The sequence below is a fragment of the Platichthys flesus genome, chromosome 8 (genome assembly GCF_949316205.1).
Source record: "Platichthys flesus chromosome 8, fPlaFle2.1, whole genome shotgun sequence".
In the NCBI taxonomy this organism is placed as follows: domain Eukaryota; kingdom Metazoa; phylum Chordata; class Actinopteri; order Pleuronectiformes; family Pleuronectidae; genus Platichthys; species Platichthys flesus.
The window spans coordinates 575,235-589,216 of NC_084952.1; the positions used below are offsets into that span (position 1 = coordinate 575,235).

General features: G+C 43.1%; 1 protein-coding gene across 1 annotated transcript; it reads left to right on the plus strand.

Annotated features, from left to right (window-relative positions):
• The first annotated feature begins 3,761 nt into the window (after positions 1 to 3,761).
• emx3 (empty spiracles homeobox 3) lies at positions 3,762 to 13,197 on the plus strand. Its single transcript, XM_062393971.1, has 3 exons — positions 3,762 to 4,455; positions 10,122 to 10,306; positions 11,719 to 13,197. The coding sequence occupies exons 1-3, from the start codon at positions 4,086 to 4,088 to the stop codon at positions 11,887 to 11,889; spliced, it is 726 nt and encodes a 241-aa protein (XP_062249955.1). The 5' UTR covers positions 3,762 to 4,085; the 3' UTR covers positions 11,890 to 13,197.
• The last annotated feature ends 785 nt before the right edge of the window (positions 13,198 to 13,982 follow it).

A 13,982-nucleotide genomic window follows, 5' to 3' on the forward strand; every position in this document is an offset into this window, starting at 1 on the left:
ATCCCCCAACAACTTGTAGTCTTCAACTAACTCACGATGAAGACTACAACTCCCATGATCCCTCACTGCTGCTCCGCCACAACTAACTCATGATAAAGACTACAACTCCCATGATCCCTCACTGCTGCTCCGCAACAACTAACTCATGATGAAGACTGCAGCTCCCATGATCCCTCACTGCTGCTCCGCCACAACTAACTCATGATAAAGACTACAACTCCCATGATCCCTCACTGCTGCTCCGCCACAACTAACTCATGATAAAGACTACAACTCCCATGATCCCTCACTGCTGCTCCGCAACAACTAACTCATGATGAAGACTGCAGCTCCCATGATCCCTCACTGCTGCTCCGCCACAACTAACTCATGATAAAGACTACAACTCCCATGATCCCTCACTGCTGCTCCGCCACAACTAACTCATGATAAAGACTACAACTCCCATGATCCCTCACTGCTGCTACACCACAACTAACTCACGATGAAGACTACAACTCCCATCATCCCTCACCGCTGCTCCACAACGCCTAAGTCATGATGAAGACTACAACTCCCATCATCCCCCAACAACTTGTAGTCTTCAACTAACTCACGATGAAGACTACAACTCCCATGATCCCTCACTGCTGCTCCGCCACAACTAACTCATGATAAAGACTACAACTCCCATGATCCCTCACTGCTGCTCCGCAACAACTAACTCATGATGAAGACTACAACTCCCATGATCCCTCACTGCTGCTCCGCCACAACTAACTCATGATAAAGACTACAACTCCCATGATCCCTCACTGCTGCTCCGCAACAACTAACTCATGATGAAGACTGCAGCTCCCAGTTTGTTCCTGATGATTGTAGAATGAAAGAATCACGTAGTTTAAGAGTTTCTGTCTCAGTGGAGCAGAAACGGTCTCGCTCCTCCTCTTCATCATTAGAGCTGTGCAGCCTCTTCATCGACTGTATCATGGCTGTGGCTGCTGGTTGCTCGCTCCTCCTCTTCATCATTAGAGCTGTGCAGCCTCTTCATCGACTGTATCATGGCTGTGGCTGCTGGTTGCTCGCTCCTCCTCTTCATCATTAGAGCTGTGCAGCCTCTTCATCGACTGTATCATGGCTGTGGCTGCTGGTTGCTCGCTCCTCCTCTTCATCATTAGAGCTGTGCAGCCTCTTCATCGACTGTATCATGGCTGTGGCTGCTGGTCGCTCGCTCCTCCTCTTCATCATTAGAGCTGTGCAGCCTCTTCATCGACTGTATCATGGCTGTGGCTGCTGGTTGCTCGCTCCTCCTCTTCATCATTAGAGCTGTGCAGCCTCTTCATCGACTGTATCATGGCTGTGGCTGCTGGTCACTCGCTCCTCCTCTTCATCATTAGAGCTGTGCAGCCTCTTCATCGACTGTATCATGGCTGTGGCTGCTGGTCGCTCGCTCCTCCTCTTCATCATTAGAGCTGTGCAGCCTCTTCATCGACTGTATCATGGCTGTGGCTGCTGGTTGCTCGCTCCTCCTCTTCATCATTAGAGCTGTGCAGCCTCTTCATCGACTGTATCATGGCTGTGGCTGCTGGTTGCTCGCTCCTCCTCTTCATCATTAGAGCTGTGCAGCCTCTTCATCGACTGTATCATGGCTGTGGCTGCTGGTTGCTCGCTCCTCCTCTTCATCATTAGAGCTGTGCAGCCTCTTCATCGACTGTATCATGGCTGTGGCTGCTGGTCGCTCCTCTTCTCGTTGTGACCTTTTCACCCGGAACACAAAGAAGAGAGATTAAAAGTGGAAAAGAGAAATTTGCAGTTATTTCCTGTTAATATCTTTCCCTTGTTGGGCGCTAATGAGAGGAGGCGCCCTTCACTTTCAAGAGGGCTTAGCAGCGGTGAGCTGGCTCCGGGCCGCGGGGACAATAATCACGTTTTAACTCAGCCTCACACCCGAGTCCTCACAATAACTCGCTCCACTTAATTCCTCCTTTCAGAGCCGGCGATAAAACGCCAGAGGCTAAATTAATAGATGCTAATGGCCGCCTTCAATCAAAGCTGAGCGGGATCCAAATCTGCCAGTGAGGCCTATTAATTAACATGTGGAGGGGGCGGGGGCAGGATGGGGGGGGGGGGGAGAGGGGGCTCGGCGGTTCACATGGGCCCCGGCAGGGCGGCCCATTGAGGCCGGAGGCAGGGGGGCTTTGTGGAGCTGCTCCGGCCACAATTAGAGGCTCCTGAAAGGGCTGCCGTTTGTCCCCCGCGTACCAAAGCTGCACAGGAAGGCTCGAGTCCGAATCCCGGACGCGTCTGATCGACGGCGTCAGAGACGTGAACAGGACACGAGTCACAAGACCAGCTCGAACAACACGTGTCGATTCACTTTGTCTGATTCCTCGGTGACTCTTCGTCTCGTGGAGTCTCAGGTCATCGGGCCCTGACGTGAAAAGGCCCCGAGCGTCCAGGGACAGATCCAGTGATGTCATCGGTCGATCCAGTGATGTCATCGGTCGTCAGCTTTTGCTTTGGGGTTTTTTGCCTCATTTTGTTATTTGTGTCTCTATTTTTACTTTAGTTGCTTTGTGTCATTTTGTATCTACTTTTATTATTTAGGTTGTTTTGCATTTGTTTCTATTGGTTTAAATCTCCTGATTATTCTGCATCTATTTGTATTAGTTTAGATTCTAATGTGACTTGTTTACATCTCTTTGATAATTTCTTTTGATTGTTGACTTTCCATCAAGAGGCTGAAGATGAGTTTCTGTCTTTAAACGTCTCGTTTCCTCCGACCACACAAACACAAACATGTTCAAAAAGAGAAACACTCTTAATAAGTGACTCAAGTTATTATTTTTATCAAAAAAAAAAGTATAATCTGTTGCATTAAAGCTGCTAGGATATGAGACAAACCTGTGCATGTGTGCGTGTGTGCGTGTGTGTGTCTTTCTCCCCCTGACTGACGGCTCAGTTGACAAAGAACAAGACAATTGACCCTGAGGTCAAAGGTCAGAGGAAACCGCCATCTTTTCTCTGCTTCTCTTCATCATGCTGCAGCGACTAATGTCCCCGACATGAACACATTATTCATATTGGAATTATTATATGATTCTCAAAACACACACACACACACACACACACACTTTACATCAGGAACCAGGGCTGAAACAACAGACAATTAATTTGGATCATTTGAAATCATTTGAAACATTTAAATAATGAAAAAGTCTAATAATAACTAAACAGTCTCTATAATGGTCTATTATAATAATTAATAATTAAATATTGGTATATAGTCCATATTGAGACTCAAACATTCACAGAGAAAGTTCTCGACAAAGTAAAAGCTGCAATGCTTATGGAACTGATTACGGAGCTTTATTTTGAAAGGTTGTGGGCTTATCTCTGAGGTTGGTTTGAAACTAACGTCATGAATATGAACCAGGTAGGATGAACACAAAGTTGTGTAACTTCACGCTGAACCACACACTGTTTATAAAACAAGTGTAAGAACCTTTTCTTTTTATAAAGTTCACTTCAGGGACAAACTTCTTCTTCTTTGTTGGTTTCTTTGCAGGTGGAAACCCACGAAGAAGAAGAAGTGTGTCACTACATTCACTTAATAAAAAGAAGAATTAATTAATCGGAGCTTTTATTCTGCTTCTATTCGCTCCATCAACAAAATGGCAGTGCGCGGAGCCGCCAATGCGCATGCGCCGCGCACCTCTGGGCAGGGCAGGTAGCAGCGCGCCGCCTGGAGACCGACTCACTCCAACCGGCAGCGGCACCGACGCACGGAGGCACCGACCGACCCGAGACCTGTACCCGCCGCTCAGCGCTGTGTGCCCGGCTGCAGCTCGGAGCATCCCCGCGCTCCCCGGAGACTTTGGCAGGAGTTGGTCCGGTCGAGGAGCGGAGAGCCGCAGACACCGCCCCGGAGCCAGGTGAACTTCAGCCGCCTCCAGGTGCGAGGAGCCGGGACTGGTGCGGGGTTTGACGCACGGCCGGACACCGGGGAGCGGCATGTCTCTCCGGGGGCAGCTGGCTCTCTGAGTCCGAGGAAGTGGACGCAGAGTGTTTCGAGCTCCATCGTGTTCAGCTGCAGGTTTCTCACCATGTTCCAGCACAGCAGCCACAAGAAGTGCTTCACCATCGAGTCCCTGGTCGGGAAGGAGGCGGGCGGCCACGGCGGCGGCCCCGGGGACGAGCCCATCCGGCCCACGGCGCTCCGCTTCCCGGAGTCCCTGCACCCCGCGGCCGGGATCTTCGGCTCCTGCTTCCAGGGGGGCGGCGGACGGACTTTGTACTCGTCCGGGCCGGACCTGGTGCTCCAGGAGCCCGGGCCGCACACGCAGAGCCCCGGTGGTCTGCCGCTGCACCCGCTGCAGATCCCCCCGCAGAGCTTCTTCAGCCCGCAGCACCGGGACGCGCTGAGCTTCTACCCCTGGGTCCTGAGGAGCCGCTACCTGGGCCACCGCTTCCAAGGTGAGGGGGGTTCAGGCTCCTGTCAGTCATGATCGATATGCATCAAATTCATGTGAATCTCTCATCAGATTAGAGTTATTGTCGATTTCTGACCGTGTGAGACTTGATTGACATGAATGAAGTGATCTTGTTTTTCATTCATATAATTATTATAACATGAGAAGATCTTTTCCTCATATTTATCAACACGATTGAATTTCTTCATCTTTATTGCAGCATCCTCCGCTGATGTTTTCTTATTATTACAGATTGTCAGGGTTCGCAGATAGATAGTTAATTATATGTATTTACATGAACGGTGTGTATGGATCGATGGAGGCTGGGGATCACTGTTTGTTTGATTCTGAGGCCTCGTGATTTTATTCTTATCTTTATTTTCCGTTAAATTCTGATGAATCATGGATTTAAATATGTGAAGGTGAAACCAGGTCAAAGCAGCAAATTACACAAAGATTAACGTTATATTCAAATTAAAGCACATATTCAAACTTCATTTAAACAGCATCACACACTAATATTTAAACTCTAGAAACAGCATCACTTACTAATATTTAAACTTTATTTACCCATTATCACTTACTGATATTTAAACTTTATTTAAACAGTATCACAAACTAATATGTAAACTCTATATAAACGGCATTACTTACTAATATTTAAACTTTATTTAAACAGTATCACACACTAATATTTAAACTTTATATAAACAGCATCACTTACTGATATTTAAACTTTATAAAAACCTGTTTTTATTAGTTCGGGTGAGTCTCATATTAAATTACTGCTTAATTTCAAAATAGAACATTAATAACATTTGGACGCTTTTAGATCCGTGAATCAACTTTAATATCGCGGGTGTTTGATTATTGTTCGTTTAAGAATCTTTAACTTTAATTTTTTACTTGAATGAAATTATATGAAATAAAAAAATAATAATAAAAGAAATGGATCAAATGTTAATTTTTTCTTACTGTAAAAATTTTTTTGGAATCTAATTTAAACGAGATTTATCTTCAAACTAAAACAAAAATGAACCTGATGAGGTTTCACATGAAAATCACACGTTCAATTCTCACTTAAATAAACATGTACAATTTGTGCTTTCAGTGTAAACTCAAGATTATTTTCAGTGTATATAATGATAAGAATTATTATATTAGTAATAATGATGGTTTATAATAAATATAAACTGAAGCTTTTCATGTCTGTGAAATGAGTTTAATCAACTAGTAAAGTTATAAGTAAAACGGTGAAACCACAAGAAGACAAATCAAGAAAAATTGATACATTTTATTTGTAATGTGACAAACATAAAATAATCTTGTTCAATTTTATTGATATTTACAAAAAACAGAATTTTCGAAGTTAATTTAATTATTCAGTTTTGCAACATTTGTGACACAGAAATAATTGGAGATTCTATGTATAAATAAATTATATAATTATTCTTATTAAATAACATTAAGATCTATTAACATTGTAATCAGTTGGAAACATGATGTTATTCCTATAAGTAACATTTTGTTAAAGGGTATAAATAATAACAATACATTAATTAGATTAAAAATCAAACATTAAATGATATCAACATTTTCATATCAATTAATCAAATCTAAATATGGATGAAAACAAAACTCATACATGTGATGTATGTGTTATATTTTAAATATGATAAATACAGATATGAGAGCTTGACCTGTGAATATTTAAAGATGGTTTTATTAAACTCTTATTTAAATTATTCAACGGTGACTGATGTCAGACTGACAGGAAGACAACTTTATTACATCAGACGTCATTTGTTCATTATTTGTATTCATATTTTCTTTATTTTTTATTTGTTTATCATCCAGTCTCCCCTTGTTTTCCTCTCAACTTTAAATTTGAAAAGCTCAACTTCCTGTGTGTACGTTATTGTAAAGTTTGATAATTTTTCTAATTGAAAAGTTAAGTAGATTTAATTTCTTTGTCTTGTTGTGATCCCTGTTGTTTTGAATCATTCTTTAAGTTTCATAGATGTTGGAAATCTATGTATCTTTTTAAATTTAATATCTTTGAGTTTTAATCTTCGTTCACACGACACAACAAACTTTTCCCAGATTCTGATCAGTGATGAATAGGTTGAAAGTTGAAATCACAGAAAACAGTTTCCTCTTCAAGTTGAAATTCAGAGTTTGTGAGTGTTCTTGACCTTTGACCTCTTGGTAAGTGATCAGACCAGTGCTATCAGCTGATTGGTGTTCGTCACTGTCAATCATCCGGCAGCTGAGCAGCTCTTCTCTGTTATCAGTTTCCTAAAATAATAAAAAGTCAAAGATTTGATTCTACTAACCCTAACCCATTGATGTATAACATATTGCTGTTATCATATAAAAAAAAGTTATTGACATTTTCAGTGAAACAACAATAAAACTATTTTGACTAAAATCATAAATTTCAAATAAAACTAATACAACCTGTAATCACTGACCATTAAACCACATTTGTCCAGTTTCTGGTTATATTGAATGTTTGAGTTAATAAACAGTTTAAGAACCTCTGGATTATCACATTGTTTTTGATCATCTCAAACTGAGATATAATAATAATAATAATAATGTTAATATACTTTAGTTTAAATACCATGTGATGCCGTTACCTCACTGTTAATATCTGTTTTGTCCACATGTTCAATTTATTCTGTGTAACGATCTCGTTCAGTTTCTGATGATGTGTATTCACCTGTCAGACACACACACACACACACAAACACACACACACACACACATTCTTTTAAACAAGTCGCAGTTCACTGCATAAAAATAAGAAATTCATCAGATTTCTCCACGGTGGTTATCACAAGTGGAAGTTTAACTTGTGGCTTCTTTTAATTTTCATAGTTTTATTGAAATAAATAAATATAATTTTCTCACCTCTCTTGTTGGATTTAACATTAGACTTTAATCCGACAGTCAACATTAAGCCGTTGTGTTAAAGTCAAAGTGGTTCTTGTTGTAAATGCGACGGGTTGAACCCTCATCTATTAAAATGTGTCACACTCAGATGTAATAAGAACTTTAATGACTCGGAGATGATCACAGCTGTTGACTCGGTTTAACGAGGCTGATTATGAATACGTTAATGATTATTGTCAACAACCGGAATGAAAAGAGTCGTCACAGGTTCCAGGAACAAGTTCAGTCACTACATTGAAACTCATGAGAAATGACTGAAGCAGTGAAGTTTAATCCTTATTGATTCTGTTCATCCATTGATGAGTGGAGTTATAATTGGTTATAATAAGATTCAATTGTGGCTCTTGACGCCTTAAAAAACAGAAACTGAATAAGATTCTAATTCTAAAGTTTTTTATATTTGAAAAAGTTCAGGATCATCTCTGTTCTGAGAGAACCTCGTTCTGCGCTAATGTGGAGATATCATCAATCATGAAATCTAATCAGTTGCTTTAATCGTTACACACAAAAACACACACACACACACACACAAACAGGTCTGGACTTGTCAGTGCCAGGGGACCCTGATTCACCATCTGCCCCAACAAAACTCCTCCTCTTCGTCGTCTTCCTCCTTTCTTTGTCATTCTTTCTGGGTCTCCTCCTCTTCCTCAGTAGTTTCAGTCACAGACTTCCTGTTCAATCAAAGTTTTCTTCAGCTCGCGTCCACAAGCAAAATGTTGAGTTCAGCAAAAACTAAATACTTAAATGTTTAAAGTGTTTAAAGAAAGATGGGAGCTGTAGTCTTCATCATGAGCTAGTTGTTGTGGAGCAGCAGTGAGGGATCATGGGAGTTGTAGTCTTCATCACGAGTTTTTCTTCTGCTGCAGTTTTTTTCTGAACGTTGTTTGGAACCTTTGCACCAAACGTCTCCGGCCTGTTGTCATGTTGTGGGTCCATTAGTGTGTAAACTCTGCAGCACGTTGTCATTACCTGCTTCCAGAACATGAGCCGGTGTTTTAAAAGGGTCGACACCTTCAAACTAAAAGTCATTAGAGGCTGAAAACAGGAGGGAACGTCAACAACTGGAGTTTTTCTTTTTGACAGAAGAAGTTTGTCGGGTTAACAGTTTGTCTGAAACAGAAAACAGCAACACAACAATTCAAACTGCAAAACGTCTCATAAACAGGAAGCTCTGACCTCTGAGCAAATCCTCCGTCGACCTTCAGAAAGATGACGTTGAGTGTTGTTGCTCCTGAAGGAACATGAGCTCAGATCTGACTTGTTGTGTGTTAACGACGACAACAGGCTGTGTTGAGTTTAACCAAACGTGTGAATCAGATTGTTGTGTTAGCAGTGTACTCGCTTGTGTCACTGATTCCATGAAGTACTTTTGCCAGTTCACAGTTTTGTTCAGAGATTTAAACTGTATTTAGTTCAGGTTTATTTATTTGTACAGAAAACTTTATTTTCTATCATAATGAAAATTTATATTGTGATTATTACTATTAAGCCAGTTAAACTTTAATCTATTTTACCACCAACTTTATGTCACATTAATTATATCATTTTACAAATAATTATAATAACTATTTTACAATTATTATTATTCCTCCTGTTCATGGCTGTAATATGAATGAGCCTCTTCTGTGACCCTGCGGGCGCCGTGACCTCACGACCTCTCTGGAAACTCGTTGAAGCGTCGACACGTTTTATTTGATATTCAACAGAAATCAACCGTCATATTTGCAGACACAGACGCAGTCGATTCCCACTTTGCATGTGAATATCACTTCAAGCCGCCGCTGGCTACGTGTCGGCCTCCGAGTCACGGCATCATTGTCCCGTCCACCGCTGGACGCCGCCGACCAACCGACTGGTTTGCGTGCGGCGAGGCGTTCTCCTTTCAGCCGGGCGGCGGCGGTTGAAGGAGTTCTTTCGTGGATTTGTTTTTATGTAAACTGCTTTGAAAGATTACCGTGAGATTTCAATAAAGGTTTCAGAAAAATGAAGCAGATGTTGAGTGAGGCTGTGAGGACGAGCGAGGACACAAAGAGACGGCGGCCATGTCTTTCTGACGGCGTCTCGTTGGATCAGGATTCACAGGCCACACGTCCGATAAACAAATCACCTCATCAGTAAAGAGTCAACTGAGATGAACCGGGGGGGGGGGGGGACACAAATGATGAAATCCCACTTGTACAGTACACACACATATATTAATAAGTATTTACATAAATACCACTCTGTGGTTATCAGCCGATTCTGACGAGCTACATATTTCAATATTCATCTTCTTGTTAAAGACGTTGAGTCAAACCTCAGATCCAACAAACGAGGACACGTTACCCAGGATTCATAGGGTTAGTCAGTCATAGAACAGTCATAGATTTACATTAACATTATGCCCTCGTTAATTATAACAATGTAAACACATAGATGTTACAACAGAAGCTCCTGTTCACAGTGGTTGTTTTGTAATCCTCAGTCTGATCAGTCGTGTCACCCTCGTCTTCTTCCTCCTCTGCCGCCGTCTGATGCCCGGAGCCAAGATGGCGGCGGAGGAGACTTTGCTTCAGGTGCATCGAGCCCGTCACAGTGAACGTACACGTTCTCAGAAGAAACGATAAAAGAGTTGAAGAACGAGAACTGAGACTTCAGCTGTGACCTTTGTGTTTCCTGGACGTTGTGTGCAGGTGTACTAACTGATTGTGTGTCTGTGTGTGTGTCCAGGGGACGACAGCAGTCCAGAGAACCTGCTGCTCCACGGCCCGTTCTCCAGGAAACCCAAACGCATCCGCACGGCCTTCTCTCCGTCCCAGCTGCTGCGCCTGGAGCGAGCCTTCGAGAAGAACCACTACGTGGTCGGAGCCGAGAGGAAGCAGCTCGCCAGCGGGCTGTGCCTCACCGAGACGCAGGTAGGCATGATGGGAAATGGAGGAGGAGCCTGACGTGTGTGTGTGTGTGTGTGAGAGAGAGAGAGAGAGAGAGAGAGAGATTCGAACCTGGGAACCTGGGACCCTGCCTTGTGCCTTGCTCAGTGAGCGTTTCCATTCAAACGTCTCGCAGCGTCCACTTCGTCTCTGGAGCCGATCCAGGTCCCAGGAATGATGGGGGGGGGGGGGGGGGGGGTGAGTCAGCAGTTAGTCACCTTCCTCCTTCTCTCAGTGTTTGTCATCAGGTCGCCACGGCGATACGAACCCTGACGCCCGTGAAAGGACGTGAATCATCCGCAGCTATTTATGATCTCATTTCACAGGGGGGGGGGGGGGGGGGGGCGGGGGAATCCATCCATCAATCAGCAGTTATTAATCACACGTAAATCACCTGGGCCCCCGCGGGAGACGGGTTGGTTCGACCCAGAAACGCTCGCAACGACCAACGCTGAGCTTCCGTTCACATCGAAAACACAACGACGCCACAGAGTGACAACACAACGTGTGTGTGTCGTGAAAACACAACGACGCCACAGAGTGACAACACAACGTGTGTGTGTCGTGAAAACACAACGACGCCACAGAGTGACAACACAACGTGTGTGTGTCGTGAAGTCACAAAGAAACAGGTCTCACTGAGAGTTCTCTCCCAGAGTCACATGAGACGTCTTCACAGCTGATTCATCAGGTGATTAGCGTAGCTTAGCTTAGCATAAAGGCTGGAAGCAGTTTGCTAAGACATGCATTAGTACTTTAACCTGACCAAAGTATCCGATTACTTCCTCCTGACTCTGAGAGTAACATTCAAGCTCCTGATGATTTTAATGAGTGTAAAACATGTTCATCGCTGCTGCTCCTCTTTTCAGCCTCTGTCTCAAACTCCTGTCTCTTAGATGGTGTCGACATTAATGACCTGGTGACATTAGAGGTCAGAGGTCAGAGGTCAGAGGCTGATGTTTCTCAAACTAGATCAAACTAGAAAATCCTCAGGAGCAGTTTAACACTTCATCACAACTCGTCTCTTTTCTAACAACAGTTAGTGAACCGTCCTGAGCAGCGACACGTCACAACTGTGTGTGTGGGTGTGTGCGATTGTTTGTGTTCATTTGTCTCTGTTGGTTGATTTGTGTTGCATCTCTTTTTATGAACTATTTAAACATTTAACTATTCAACTATTTAACTCAGCCTTGAAAAGATGATTCTCACGTTGATATTAAATTTCACAGAAATATAAAAATGCAAGTGGGAAATCTGCTGTTCTAGTTAATTATGTGGATTTTACTTTGTGTCTCTGAGGCCAAAGGTCAGAGAATTCCTGAAGTCGTGAACACGGAGGAACAGAATTGAGTGTTGTGTAACGTTTTGTTTGTGTTTGTCTCCGTGTCTCCGTCCAGGTGAAGGTGTGGTTCCAGAACCGCCGGACGAAGCACAAGCGTCAGAAGCTGGAGGAGGAGTCTCCAGAGGCGCTGCTGAAGAGGAAGGGCAGTCAACACGTCAGCCGCTGGAGGGCCGCCACGCAGCAAGGGGGCGCCGGCGAGGACGTGGACGTGCTCAGCGAGGACTAGACTGCTTCAGACACGCACACACACACACACACACACACGCACACACACACACACCTCTGAGGACTGACGACCCCATCAGGGAGCCAGAGGGACAAGACTCCTCAGCCACGGGGGGGGGCGGAGCTTAACACAAACTGTGACTTCCTGTTGGAGTCGGACTGAACAGGAAGTTCTGACGCGTGTGAGCGGCAGAAATAAAGAAACAGCTGTTGACTGAAAAAACGATTTTTGGTGCCAAACAAAACCAGCGTCCTGAGAAAGAGAGAGAGAGAGAGTGGATGAGAGCGAGAGGAGAAGCAGTCTGTCCACACCAGTCTGTCCACAGCAGTCTGTCCACAGCAGTCTGTCCACAGCAGTCTGTCCACTGCAGTCTGTCCACAGCAGTCTGTCCACAGCAGTCTGTCCACTGCAGTCTGTCCACTGCAGTCTGTCCACAGCAGTCTGTCCACTGCAGTCTGTCCACAGCAGTCTGTCCACAGCAGACGGACGGCGAGTCGCAGGAAATCTGCTCAACACGTCTGGAGGAAGAACGTTCACCCTCAAAGTTTCTTTTAACTCAAGTAAAAATCCTCCGTCTGTGACGAACACGGTTCAAACCTGATTTCAAACCGTCACTGACTCAGGTTCACGAGGACAGAGGCGTCCAGCAGGGGGCGTCCTGCAGGGGGCGTCCTGCAGGGGGCGTCCTGCAGGGGGCGTCTTTTTTTCTCCCAAAATCTGTTTAAATTAAACCGTCTCCGTCGTTAGTTTCGATAAAAACACGTTTTCAGTCTCATCACGTTTTGATCGAGATGAAAAGACTCGAACCAACGGCCTCGTGCGTCTGTTGACCTGTTTCAGGAAGTCAGGTGTGTTTCCGGTGGTTGCTCAGCGGCACTGCGGCAGAGCTGCAGCTGATCTGTTTCACTTTTCACTGCTGTGAAAGTTTTTTTTATTAGAAACAAAAAAAAGTTGTAGTTATTTATGTAAAAAAATGGATTTGAAAGTATTCTATGCATCTGATGTGTAAATAATGACGAAGATAAAAACAAGGTGTTTCTCTTCATCTGTTTGTTCTGTTCATTTCTTCTTCTGGGACAGATTTACCTCATCATCTCACATGTAGCACTTCTTCTTTATTCTTCTTCTTCTTTATTCTTCTTCTTCTTTATTCTTCTTCTTCTTTCTTCTTCTTCTTCTTCTTTATTCTTCTTTCTTCTTTATTCTTCTTCTTCTTTATTCTTCTTCTTCTTTCTTCTTCTTCTTCTTCTTTATTCTTCTTTGTCATTTCTACGTTTCCTCGTTTTAGGATGGAATGCACTAACACTGTTTGACGCTGAAAAAAGAATAAGAAAGAAACTTTGTACTTCCTGTGTTCACATTTGGAAAAAATATAAATAAAATGAAATAAAATTAAACGGTGTTGAATCGATTTTCTATGTTTTCTGTTAATTTTGTTTTGATTTTCAGATGATAAAATAAAAATGATGAATCAGTGATTTTAGGGTTGATGAGAAGATCTTTGAGTTGGAATCAATTTTAGGACATTTGTTTTAAAGAAATATAAAGAAATTAATATTAATTAAAATAATTATTATTGTTATTTTAACATTTTATTTTGTCTCCATTTTTATGTTTCTCATAAAAACTGGAACTTGAATCATGTGACTATATTGAACATGAAACATGAGCTGAAATATGAACAACACAGATTCAGTTGTAATGTGGTTGTTGCTCTAAATGATTTTCTACTCGACTGCTAATAATAATAATAATAATAAAAATAAAAATAATAAAGTGAATCAGTTCTGAACACATTGATTCAAACTGAGGGAAACTGAATGTTAAAGCAGAGATTAAACCAGGACACGATGACATCACAGGAAACAGGACTGAGCTTCACACGATAGCCCCCCCCCCCCCCCCCCCCCCCCCCCCCCCCCCCCCCCCCCCCCCCCCCCCCATCGCTGATACCTGTCTATGTTGCTGCTGTTGCCATGGAGACATTTCAATATTCACAGTCAGACGATGAATTCAAATAACAGACGGTGGAAATCATGTAGGTGCACGATCCACAGAAACACATTACCTCCTCTGAGTGTGTGATGGGGGGG

What these genes read in the sequence shown, in the direction of transcription:
- emx3 (XM_062393971.1), top strand. Translation starts at nt 4,086, where the DNA reads ATGTTCCAGCACAGCAGCCACAAGAAGTGCTTCACCATCGAGTCCCTG. An exon ending in CCTGGGCCACCGCTTCCAAG is followed by an intron (nt 4,456 to 10,121) that starts GTGAGGGGGGTT and finishes GTGTGTGTCCAG; the next exon opens with GGGACGACAGCAGTCCAGAG. An exon ending in TGTGCCTCACCGAGACGCAG is followed by an intron (nt 10,307 to 11,718) that starts GTAGGCATGATG and finishes GTCTCCGTCCAG; the next exon opens with GTGAAGGTGTGGTTCCAGAA.